General features: G+C 34.0%; 1 protein-coding gene across 1 annotated transcript; it reads right to left on the reverse strand.

Moving 5' to 3' along the window:
* Positions 1–3558: 3558 nt before the first annotated feature.
* On the reverse strand, positions 3559–6227 carry LOC105113893 (7-deoxyloganetin glucosyltransferase-like). The gene is made up of 2 exons (XM_011010245.1): positions 5646–6227; positions 3559–4668 (listed from the first exon to the last, which is right to left on the reverse strand). The coding sequence occupies exons 1-2, from the start codon at positions 6151–6153 to the stop codon at positions 3740–3742; spliced, it is 1437 nt and encodes a 478-aa protein (XP_011008547.1). The 5' UTR covers positions 6154–6227; the 3' UTR covers positions 3559–3739.
* Between the last annotated feature and the right edge of the window lie 6474 nt (positions 6228–12701).

The following is a 12701-nucleotide window of genomic DNA, read 5'->3' on the forward strand; positions in this document are numbered from 1 at the left end:
TCTTCCACTACATGCCTTTTACCCTCATTTTCTTTCCCTCTTCTCTTTCCAATAACATTTTGACATTGAAATCATTTTTAATCTCCACACCAACTCCCCACTCACTGCCAGCATATATAGCTACTGTTTATTGCCTGATCAGAAAAAAAAGGGCCAACAAATCATAGGAACTCCTGCACACTAGCTTTCATCAGTTGATTCTCGTTATAATCTCTCCAGCCTCTTAAGACAACAAGGGACAGAAAAGTGTGGATATACTGCTGAAAGATTTGAACTACAACTTGCTCTCATTATTAGTGATGGGGAAAGGGAGAGATGGGTCGCTATAAACATCAAGAATCTCAATTCTAGAGTGAACATTCACGTCTTTCATTAAATAATATTAATTTACTTATTAGAAAGTCTCTAAAATTTAAAAGATAGAATCTTTTATAGGTATCAAGATACATTAGTGTTTGATTTGCTTTATTATTATTATGGTGTTAGTATTTTCTATTTAATTTTTCTAAGATGAGTTTGCTATCGATAATACCTTTAGATATATTTATAGAGAGGTAAGAAAAACTGATGCATATTTTTTGAAATCTGTATTTGATTTGAATTAAATTTAACATGTGATTTAAGAGACAATTCAGATAGAAATCTAAAGAGATTTAATGTGCTTAAAAACTTATTTTTTTCTTAGTATTTTAAGTGTTTGCAGCTTGTAAATAGCAAGGAATATAAAACAAAAAAACTAAGTTAAAAATCTAAGGAAATTCAATGTGTTTTAAAAGCTCATTTTTGCCTTAATATTTCATACTTTCATGACTTATAAATCGTGAAATCAAAATTTAAAATATTCTTAATTATAATTGAAGTTTGTTTCAAGGATAAATAATGAAATTGTCCTAAATAATATTTTGGGCATAAATTTGCTCTTATGTTAAAAATAAAAAAATTGTATTATTTTTAAAAATATTTTGAACATTTACTTTTCATAGGTTTCTTTGCCCTTAAATTATTAAAGGATAATGACTTGTTATTTTTAGAAAAATATTTTGGATATTAACCATTTGTGGTTTATTTATCCAAATACTAACATTAAATAATGAAAAATTATTTCTAATAATATTTTAGTTATTAATCCTTTTGGGATTTCTTTATCCAAATATTAGTAGTTAATAATAACAAATTATTTCTGATAATATTTTGAATATTTATCCAATTGAGATTTCTTTATCTAAACATTAATAGTAAATAAAGATGAATTCTCTAAAAATAAGATTTTTATATTTCTTGAATATTGGTCAACATCCTTTTAAATTTACAAATATATTGTAAAATCTAAAATACAAGAAAATATTTTTTTTTTTGTGTTTAAGAAATCCATACTAAAACAACATTTTCTTTTAAACTTTGAATATTTAATTTTTTTAAAAAGAAATGTTTAAAATTTATTAGCAATATAAAAAATATTTTTATTATAATTAAAACAACAAATCACAGTAAACCACAGTTAAAACGACAAACCATCACATATATTTCGTAAAACTTAGACAATGCATGTAAAACAAAGCAGGAGGAACCCGGAAAGAAGGTCATCTAAAGCCAAATCTCATCAAAACAGAATCGGTCTCTCAACTCAAAGCCTAAACATAGCATGACCATCGTTTTCAACAGAAGGGAGTAAGTCATGTAAATATGAAAGCTAAACGTTTGAAAACCAAAACTATAACAGAAAACGTTGCTCCCGCCCGTCCTTTTTCTAATTTCTGACACTGCCATACTCGTTTCATGAAATCAGAAAGAAAACACTGGGAAGGACGCCTTTATATCATGTATATCACAGACTAAAAACCATAAAAAAAAAAAAATCATGGTCGGCTATCCTTTCTCCAGCGAGTAGTAAAGGGATGGAAAAAATATAACCTTCCTCAGAACATGCCAACGTTACTTGAACTAAAAAGGAACTTTCTTTGTGTTTTCTTTATCCTCTGGACAGACTACATTTAGGAGCACAGCTCCTTCTATACAGAAACTTAGAACTAAGGAGGTACCCGAACAGAGAAAAAAAAATGGTGAGGGTCTTTGAAGCTCATGGTTTCTCGCGGTAGGGGAATAAGGAAAAAAAACACGCCTTCAACATAAACAATAAGCTAAACTCAAAGCCATGAAAGATTAATTAGTGGGTGAGCATATAAATTTTGTCCACACAAAAACTGGATGCTCAGAGCAAAGGGAGAAACAGGCTTGGAACAGAACAACCAACAGATGCCTAGTTTAAATATAACAAAAAAGAAGAAGGTGCGCGCAAACTGATCCGGACACCTATGAAAATCAAAAAAAAAAAAAAAAAAAAAAAAAAAAAAAGAAAAGAAGAAGAAGGTGGCTTATACCTGCAGATGTTGTTTGCTTGAATGCAAAAGATGAAGTAAAGACAGATGAAAAAGCCCTCGCCTTTTTGCCTCTAAATACCAAAGAAAGCCTTCCTTTTTTAGCCGTTAGGGGTTTTAAAAACTTTTACAGTTTTGTAAACTCCTTTTCGGCTAGACTGGGTAGGCCATAGCCAATCTCCTCTCTCTTTTCTCAATATCTTTGTTTTTTCTACTCTCCGTCTTCTTCTCCTCCTCTCTTTTGTGTCTCCGTCTCTCTCTATCTTCAAACTAGCAAGTTAATGCTGTGGGCCAGCAATGGACAGAAGTGTGTGAATTTGTAGCTGAAAGATCGGGAAAGGGAGAGACGCATGGCTAGAAACATCGAGGGATCTCAATTATGCTTATTGAGGGATTAATTATGCACGTCCTTCATCAAATTAAATTGCAATCCAACCTCAAAATATATCAATACAGTATATTGTAGTATATTGGAGGGGGATGGATGTTAATTTATGGGAGAATAATATAAATTATATATTAAAATTTTATTTAATAATTAAAATTATTGGATAGAGATGATTCATTAACATTGTATTAAAGTCTTGATGGCTAAATAGTCACGAGTTCGACAACTTTATTTATTTAATAAAAAAATAAGTATAAGATAATGTAAATCTATACAAGTTTCAAGTTCGAATAACTTTTATTTGACAAGGTGTGTTAAAAAATAATATAAATAATATATTAGGACCTTATCTAATAACTTAAACTATTGGATTGAGATGATTCATTGATATAATTAAATCTCTTATATATTTTATTTTTATATGTTGAACTTTTTTTAATTTTATGAATTAAATACTAATGAGGTCCTAAAAATCCAAGTAAATATTGATTAATTTCTTGATTTTAATAATTAGATGTATTCTTCTAAAATATATTTAAAAACAAATTTAATTTCAATTAATGTATAGATTGATCCCAAAATATTTCTAACTACTAAACCTAACACAGAAAAATAAATAAATTCAATGGCATGCAAATCATTATTTAAGTTATTAGTTTTTTAAGATGGCAGTCAACAATCCATATACACAAGTTTTTCATGCTTTTTTAGAGTCTCCCACATGATTAATTGATGCGAATCGCTGCCTTGGTAGGAGAAACTACATGATCAATGATCTAATCACATCAACAATCCATGGTAGCTTTGAAATATGGAATGCCAAAAGTGGGCCTGCAACATGTTCGAAAATGAAGCATTTATTTATTATGATATTTAAATTCCAATAGAAGGCAACAGACAGGGAAGGAAATTCGATCTTTTCACAGACGAACGAAATTTGATCTTTTCATGAATTTTTTATTTCTAGTGTGACGATCTAATTGTTTGAAGAGATTATTTCATGGATGAACTTGTCCAAATTAATGGATGATGTACCCTCTGGCCCAACAGCTTCTTCAGCCAACCTTTTCCACTCCATAGCCTTTCCCCTCATTTTCTCACCCTTTTCCCCTTCCATTAACTCCTTCACCAGCATCTCCACTTCTTCCCTCTTGACGTTATTATCAATCTCCATTCCAACTCCCCATTCATTGCAGCTATATCTACAGTTCATTGCTTGATCAGCGAAGAAGGGCCAACACACCATTGGAACACCAGCACACAAGCTCTCAATGGTTGAACCCCAGCCACTATGAGTTAGAAACCCTCCAACTGCTGGATGGTTAAGCACTTCCTCTTGGGGACACCAACTTGTAATAAAGCCACGCCTTTCAGTTTCCTCTGCAAATTCAGCTGGTAAAACAGCTGATTCACCGATGACCAAATCTGGCCTTATAATCCACAAGAATGGGATATTACTATTAACTAATCCCATTGCAAACTCCACAAGTTGATCAGCTGTCATCACTGTAATGCTTCCAAAATTCACATACACCACTGATTTGGGTTCCTTTGTTTCCAGCCATTGGAGACACTCATGGTCTTCTTTCCACAGACTGTACCCAATAGACTTCAAGCCATCTTCTTCGAATTGATTTAGGAGTAACTGGAGTGGACCGATGGAATAAACTCGAGGGAACATAGTGGAAAGGCCATCTAAAACTTCTGGTTCCAAGGCGTCAAAAGTATGAAAAGCAATTGCACGAGCTTTAACAGAAGTCTCAGCAGCTCCAATGACAAAGTTAAAGACAACGTCATCTGGATCTGTTGTTTGAATAAATGGAAAATCTTTAAGACGAACGTCTTTCATACCAGGAGCCCAGTCTACTTTTGTCTCAAGATAGCCGTTGCTTAGATTGCTCAAATCTGCAAAACACAACCTTGTTAGACCAAGCTCAAAATGAAAATTTATTGCACATAATCATTGATCTTGCCTGTGTGATTTAAGCTTGGTAATTTTTGTCGGAACGCGGGCATACCAAAGTAATTAAATTGTAATATTGTTTTAATAATAATAAAGTGTATTAATAAAAAAATCATTTAAAAGATAATTTCTAAAACGTTAAAACATCATTTACAATAAAATAAAATGAATGCCCTATAAAAAAAATTAAAAAGAAAACAAAAGGAAATATAAAAGGAAATAATAATCAAATTAGTGATTTGTGTCTTTCTACATTTAAATACCATCTACACTACAAATAAAATTATTATCGGTATAACTAAAATTAAATTCATTATTGTTAGCTAAATTAATAGTCTATACAAGATTAAAGAGAAACTGGTATCCCATTCTGGCTGCACGTTGTTAAAAATCAAATTATTTTTTATAAGCCTACTACTCCATGTTATGCTGAAAAAATGAGATTCCAAGCTTGAATCCAAAATACATCTTCCGCTAAAAAAGACTACTAATAAATAAATAAATAAAACCTAGAATAATGCACAGTACACTCCCACCATCATAAAATTTTTATGATTTCTAGGATTATCTGATTTAATAATTGGCAGATTTTTAGAGAAGTGATTTGGAAAAGAATATTATATAAAATTTAGACGGTTCTATATATGGCATGTTTTTTGAATTATGCCGTCGAACGTACAGTATATATAAACATAATATAATATATTATATTATAAATAAAAGAAATTGTTGTCGTGATAATGTTTTATAATCATTTCTCCATCAACTTGCAAGGGAGAATCTGGATGTTTGAAAATTTAGAAAAGAATAAAGCAGCAAAATACTAAAGAAGTTGTATAATGGTGTAATAAAGCCACTTTGCTTGGGAGTTCACTTGTAATTGATGATAACTTAAATAATAAACTAGCATGTGAATTACCTTTGATTGGGGTGAAGCCTCTCTCTCTAAGAGCATGGAGCTGTTTAAATCCCATATAGCCACATGCATTCACAGTGGCATACATCACAACTGGAAGACCAACTTCTTCCCCAGCTTTGATGGAGATCGGAGCGAAGGGATCAGAAACAACGCAGGTAATCGGAGGGTTGTTCTCCGATACGGTATTTTTGAGTTGTAAAAGAAGATCTTTAAAGGGTGCTAAGAAATTCTTGTTCATGGCATCACAAAGAGAAGGTATGTCTTGGGTGGCATCAATATCTGAAGGAGGGAGGCCATCAGGAATGGTTCTAAAATGGAAGCCAGGCAAGTCGTCAAGGGCATGAGGTCCTCTTGACCTAAGGAAACGTTTGTGATTGAATTCTGTGTTGACAAACGTGATGTGAAGACCTTTGTAGTGAAGAAGCTTTGCAAGGTTAAGCATAGTCTTTAGATGACCTTGGAGTGGACATGGGATCACAACAACATGAGGCTTCGAAATGGATCCCATACCTCTCTTACGAGCTAGCTTGCTTGCTTCTCTCTGTTCACTCTCAATGATTCTTGTCCTGTCATTTATAGCCAGAAATGGATGTTTTTCTATTTCCAAATCAAGCAACTAATTAATTTCTGAATCACAGCTCACAAGTACCTCCAAAATACAAGGATTTTACAAATTAGATGTCACTATAATATAGAAAATCTTACCAGCAAAATTGTCTGGCAGCCTGTGACGTAACATTGCACTATCTCCAGCATCTATCAGTGGCCCTTTTTCTAGAGGTATGAATGAATGGCCAGTTATTTTTTCATTGAAAATTATTATTAAAATATATATCCAGATAATGGCAGCTAGAAAAATTTATTTATAGCAATGAACATAATGAATTGAATTAATTTAATATAAAAAAAAGTTCAATTATACAAATAATTGAAACCTTGTAATTCACAGAATTAATTTAATCTAAAAAAAGTTCAATTATACAAATAATTGAAACCTTGTAATTCAATTATATACAGCATCATTCATCCTTTTCTTCTTACTGACAGTTGGATAAATCGTTTTGGAATAACGAGATTAAATCCACATAAATGTGGAAACCGGCACCACACCACCGTCTCCCTCCCTCCCTCCCTGGACCACCGGCCCTTACTGTCATGATAGACACATCACACATGGCTAGTGCCGTGAGTAAAAAACTGCTTAAATTGACAACATGTGATGAGGAAGAGTGGAGCCATCCCCAACGCATTGTCAAATTTAATGTATGGAGCCAAGGGTTTTGACTATCCGAACAGTTAATTTTGAGGATGTATATTTTGAGTAGGAAACATGTTAATTTTGGAGCTCTAAGATATGCATAGAAAGTAAAATATTACACATTTACTCTCAGTTGATGACTCTACAATTTACTTATTCCATAGCATTAAAAAAGAATTAATTGTACTTCATTAAACACATTAAAAAATTCCAATTGTTTTTTTTTTTTTAAATTTGAAAACCTAAAAACAAATATATTATTCTTCATTGTTTAATTGGAGCCTTCTGCAAAATTCAAGAACGGTAGATGTTGAAAAATCTCAGTCAACAAGCATGCCTGGATACCTAGTTGGAGGCTTCCGCGAAACTCAAGAATAGTAGGCGGTGATAAATTAATTTCTGGAATGATCTTAGTTAGAAGATGACAGTCATGCCATGCCTCTGCATCATCCTTCATTTTCTGTTTAAAGCTTCCATGTCATTTTAAGAGTCGTTTTCTTTTTAAACTCTCTTAACACAATGGTTATTTGTCAAAAAGTGTCAAAAAGAAAATAACGTAAACATCCAACTTCATTTCTGTATTATGAATCAATTTGTTAAACTTTTCATACCTGCTCCATGCTAATGTTGGTATATTGCTAAAAATGTTAGGATTATTGTCATTAATGTGCAGCAATTATAAAAACATGTGCATCAAAAGCTGCAATAATAGATTGTTGATAGCAACTACAAATGTTAAAAAGAGCTGCACCAACCATGTGCAACCTTCCCAATTGTCAAAGTTTAGTATGCCGTTTCTCCCATTTTTTAGTCTCTCATTTCCCTCATTTTCCCAATGCTGTCGGAAGTCGGAAACTATTAATTTGACAAACGCGCCTCACTAACCGACCTCTCCAGGTTAATGGATTGATGAACCAGTTGGTACAGTGGCCTCTTCAGTCAACCTTTTTCAGTCCATGACATTTTCGCTCGTTTTCTTAATCATTCTCTCCTTCCATAAGCACACAAGCTTTCAATAATCGAATTCGAACCAGTATAAGTTAGAAATTCCCCAACTGATTGGTGGTTCAGAACTTCCTCTTGTGGACACCTAGTTACGAAACAACGGTTCTGAGTTTCCTTTGGAAACTCAGCCTGCAAAATCTTCGACTCATCGGTAATAGTTGAGAATAATTAGAAAGACTAATCTTTGATTTAACTAATCTTTTTCTATTTCTATGTACATGATAATATACAATAATTAATGTGGAGAATACAACACAAAAGTAGTGCTCTCAAGTTGAGAGTGGAGAATCGACTCGAAACTTAAAATGAAAAGCAGTAAACAAAACAATAAAAAGTGAATTAGTAAAGAAGATACATGCAAGTTAATTCTGAAAGGAAATGAAAAGAATTTGAATCTTCTACTTCGCAACTCTATCTCAAATAAAATGATAATAAACCTTAACATGTTTTGTGTGAGAATAAAAAACATTATTCGTAGATAAATATGCGGCACTAAGATTATAACATTAAATGTTAGGAGCAGAAATAGACAGAATCTAAAGATTTGTTAATAATTACTGAAGCCAGATAACCTCAATAGTACCAATTGCTAAAGTTTTGTACTTGTTAGGATATTAACATGCAAACCCCACAAGATAAAAGACAATGGATATGATAAAATAAGAAATAAAACATACAAGAATTTACATGATTTTTCCAATTAGGCTACGTCTACGAGCAAATATAGAAATATTTTAATAAATAAGGTGAGAATTATAATCTCTCTCAAATAATAGAAGAACAACTAAAAATCTTTTTATTGTTAGGAGAAAACACCTCACTTACTCTCTTACAAATACCCCACAACTTTGTAGGATTACTCTCTCTTTACTCTCCTCTTCTTCTCTCTATCTTGGTGTGCAAAATAAATTTGGAGGCATTGACTATTTATAAGTAAGAATGAGGGGATAAAAGTCATAAAGCAGGGCACCAATTATGCCAATAACTTATCTTCACTCATACTCTACCAATTATGTCAACAACTCATCTCCACTCATTTTTATCTTCCACCAATTATGTGGATTTAATTAAGTGGTGGATTTACACTCTCACACTTAAAGACTTTGATGATTTAATTAAGTTTTCACACTTGATCATCTGTGATTCTTCTATCCTTTCTATGCTTGCCATATTCATGTTGCTTATGTTTTTGCTAGGCTATAAGAGGATCTGTACCATATATACTCATTAGTGTTAACTGGTTTGGTTAAAGTATCTACTGGGTTTTCCTTTATGCGAACCTTCTGGAAATCCACACTTCCATTTTCCACCACTTTATGAATAAAATGATACTGAACATCTATATGTTTTGCTCTTAAATGAAACACTAAATTCCTTGCAATATACAAGGCACTTTGACTGTCACAATATAAAAGAATCTTTTTTTGTTTGTGCCCGAGCTCTTCCATAAGTTTTTTTTTTATCCATATTGCTTCTTTACAAGTTTGTGTAATTGTCATATACTCAGCTTTTATTGTGAATAACACTACAATAGTCTGAAGTTTAGAGACCTAGCTTATAACTCCACCTATAATTATAAACACATAGCCTGTAGTGGATTTTCTTTTCTCAAGATCGCCAGTGCCGCAAGTCCCCCGCGGGGCAATTTAGCGATTTTTCATTCTGTTTCCTTGATTAGTTCTAGGGAGTCATCATCTAGTATTTAATGGAAGGTTACTAGAAACCCAGATGTGCTGATCATTGCCAAAAATTCGAGGGGTAAGGGACTAGTTACGGCTAGGGAAGGTATTGGCACCTTTAGTACACCTTACATGAGGTAAGCTGCTTTGCAGTTTACTTCGATTTAAAAATTTAAAATATTAATCAAATTCTTAAGGTTTTAATAAATCAGTTATTAAATCCCAAAATAAATATAGAAACATGTTCTTATATTTTCACGGGAAATACAACATAATTTTATTTATCTTAAAAAATATTTAACCATATTCAAATTAAACACTTAATTCTTTTTGTCTTTTTTTATTTTTATAATTCAATAACATAAATAAATAAAAAAAATACAAACACACACATCTCTTTTTATTATGTTTTTCTCATACACCCACATTTGCATATTACAAAATAGCAAGAAATCAAAATTTACCCAAATAAGGCCTTAACAGCTTCAAAATTATAGAAAAGACCCCCCCAAAAATACAGAATTATAGGAAAGCCTTCTGGGTTCAGCTGGACTCGTGGCGGCGCGTCCTCCCACGCGTGGCCGTCACTGGTGGCGTGTGGGTTCACCGGTGGCGACTTGCAAAGAAAAATCAAATCACAAAAGCCAGTTGATTTTAGTTGTTTTTCTTCGTTTTCAGATATGCTTTTCTCCTCTTTTTTCAAATTTGTCGGATCTGGAGCTGGGCATTATACTCGCCGCCGCCGACAAGTCAGGCTTATGGATGGCAGAATCGGCAACTTCCCTCTTCCTCCATTTCTACACCGGTGGTGTTGTCCACCGCTGCCATGGTTTCTGAGATCGGCGTGCCTTTCAAGTCTCCCTCTTTTACCCTTTGGCCTCCTTCCTTAGTTCTTCATCTTCTCCATCATGCGTTGTTGTTGGCAGTGGAGAAGAAAGGAGAGTGAGGGGATTGGCTTTGGGAGAAGTGCGGAGATGACTGAAAACAACAGGAGGGGTCGTTGATGCAGTCGGTGGGTTTGTGGAGGCTGGGAGGTTTCTTTGCCAAGTGAGATGCGGGTGGAGAGGCTGCAAAGGGAAAGGCTTAGCCAAGTGACATTTGGCTCTCTTTGGTTTTTGGAGTTGGAGGCAAACTAAAGAAGGGAAAGGGTGTTTGGCTTTCATGGGCGTCGCCGTATGGGGACTGTTGCTGGAGAAGGCACTGCTGTGGCGGAGGGAAGGGCCGGTCAGAGCTGGAGAAAATAACGATGAGGAAGAGAGCTGAGGCTGTTGGATCTTTGGGCAACTTTACTGCGAAGACACCACTAGTTCGCTGAAATGGTTGGAAATTGGAATGAGGTAGATCTGTGGAAGATGGGGGTTAGGGCTTTCGATATGGTCGGGTGAGGATGAGGAGTGACCGGGAGAGAGGAAAATGGCCGATGGCTAGGGGGGTTCTCTAGTTGAGTCTACTTGGCCAAGGGAAAGGAGTGGTGGCTGGTGGCAAGGAAAAAAGGAGAAGGCTCCCTTTGGTTTCGGAGAGAACCGGGGGACCAGGGGATGGACGACCTGCTCAATGTTTTTCCATAAAAAGAGAGGAGGGGGCTCTGGCTCGGGAAGAAAATCCTTAGGTTTAGGTTTAAGTTTTTTTTTGTTTCCCCTAATTCTCTCCGCACCTCCCCCCAGAAATTTTCCTCCTCTCCTTTTTCTTTTTCACTATGGCATGGTATTTGTCGCACCCTCACGGCTGAGCGCGGTGTCACGACGACCATCAATTGATTTCGGGGTCTTTTAGTTTTATTATTTCCTCACGGCTGAGCGCGGTGTCACGACGACCATCAATTGATTTCGGGGTCTTTTAGTTTTATTATTTCCTCACGGCTGAGCGCGGTGTCACGACGACCATCAATTGATTTCGGGGTCTTTTAGTTTTATTATTTCCTCACGGCTGAGCGCGGTGTCACGACGACCATCAATTGATTTCGGGGTCTTTTAGTTTTATTATTTTGTGTAAAAGGGAGTCGCCACCTAGTATTATGGTTACTAGGAAACCTAACTGGTCTTTTAGAGATTCTAAGATAAGGGACTGATTGTGTAAAGGGAAGGTGTTAGCACCCTTAGTACGCCGTACCTAAGGTAAACTGCTTGATGTTTGGTTTGTCTTATAATTGCTATAGTGTTGGTGTTTTCTAATCCCATCAATTTTTCTTGATTTGATTGTAACTAAATTTATTAAGATAGAAATCCAAGGAGATTCAATGTGCTTTACAAGCTCATTTTTCCTTTGGTATTTCAAGAGTTTGCGACTCATAAATCGCAAGGAGGAGGGATAAAAGTTTTCAAATCTAGAGTGCTTTAAAAATCTATTTTTTTTTATCTTAGTGTTTTATACTTTCACAGCTCGTAAAATGTAGAGTAAAAAAATTGAAATTTCCTCGATTATAATCAAGGCTTCTTTCAAGGACGTATGCGGATTTATTATTCCTAGAAAATTATTTTTGATATTTACCACTCCAGGTTTCTTTATCCAAATATTAACAGTGAATAATAACAAATTACTCCCAATAATATTTTGGATATTCGTCCTTTAAGGATTTCTTTATCCAAACATTAGCGGTGAATAATAAATAAATTCCCCCCAAAATAAGATTTTTATATTTTTTTGGAATATTGGCCAATACCCTTTGAAGTTTTACAAACATGTTGTAAAATCTAGAAATGCAAGAAAATAATTTTTGTGTTTAAGAAATTCATGCGAAAACACCATTTTTAAAACTTTTAATATTTTTTATATACAAAAAAACGTTCAAAACATGTTAGGGTATTGGTCATATGCAACACATAAGAAAATATTTTTTTATTTGATCGAAACAAAAGCATCACGGTAATCACAAATAAAGACAACAAGTCATCACATATATTTCAAAAAAACCATAAGACTTAAACATTTAATAAAGCAGGAGAAAAAAAAAACCTCTAAAGCCAAAACTCATCAAATAGAATTCGATCCATCAAATCACTCTGAACCTAAATATAGTGTGACCTATTATTTTCAACAGAAAAGAGTAAACATGTATCACATGAGAAAAAAAAAAAAAACAAACCTTTGACCCCAATCCTATAGCAAATCCCCTAG

The sequence above is a fragment of the Populus euphratica genome, unplaced genomic scaffold (genome assembly GCF_000495115.2).
Source record: "Populus euphratica unplaced genomic scaffold, PopEup_1.0 scaffold466.1, whole genome shotgun sequence".
In the NCBI taxonomy this organism is placed as follows: Eukaryota; Viridiplantae; Streptophyta; class Magnoliopsida; order Malpighiales; family Salicaceae; genus Populus; species Populus euphratica.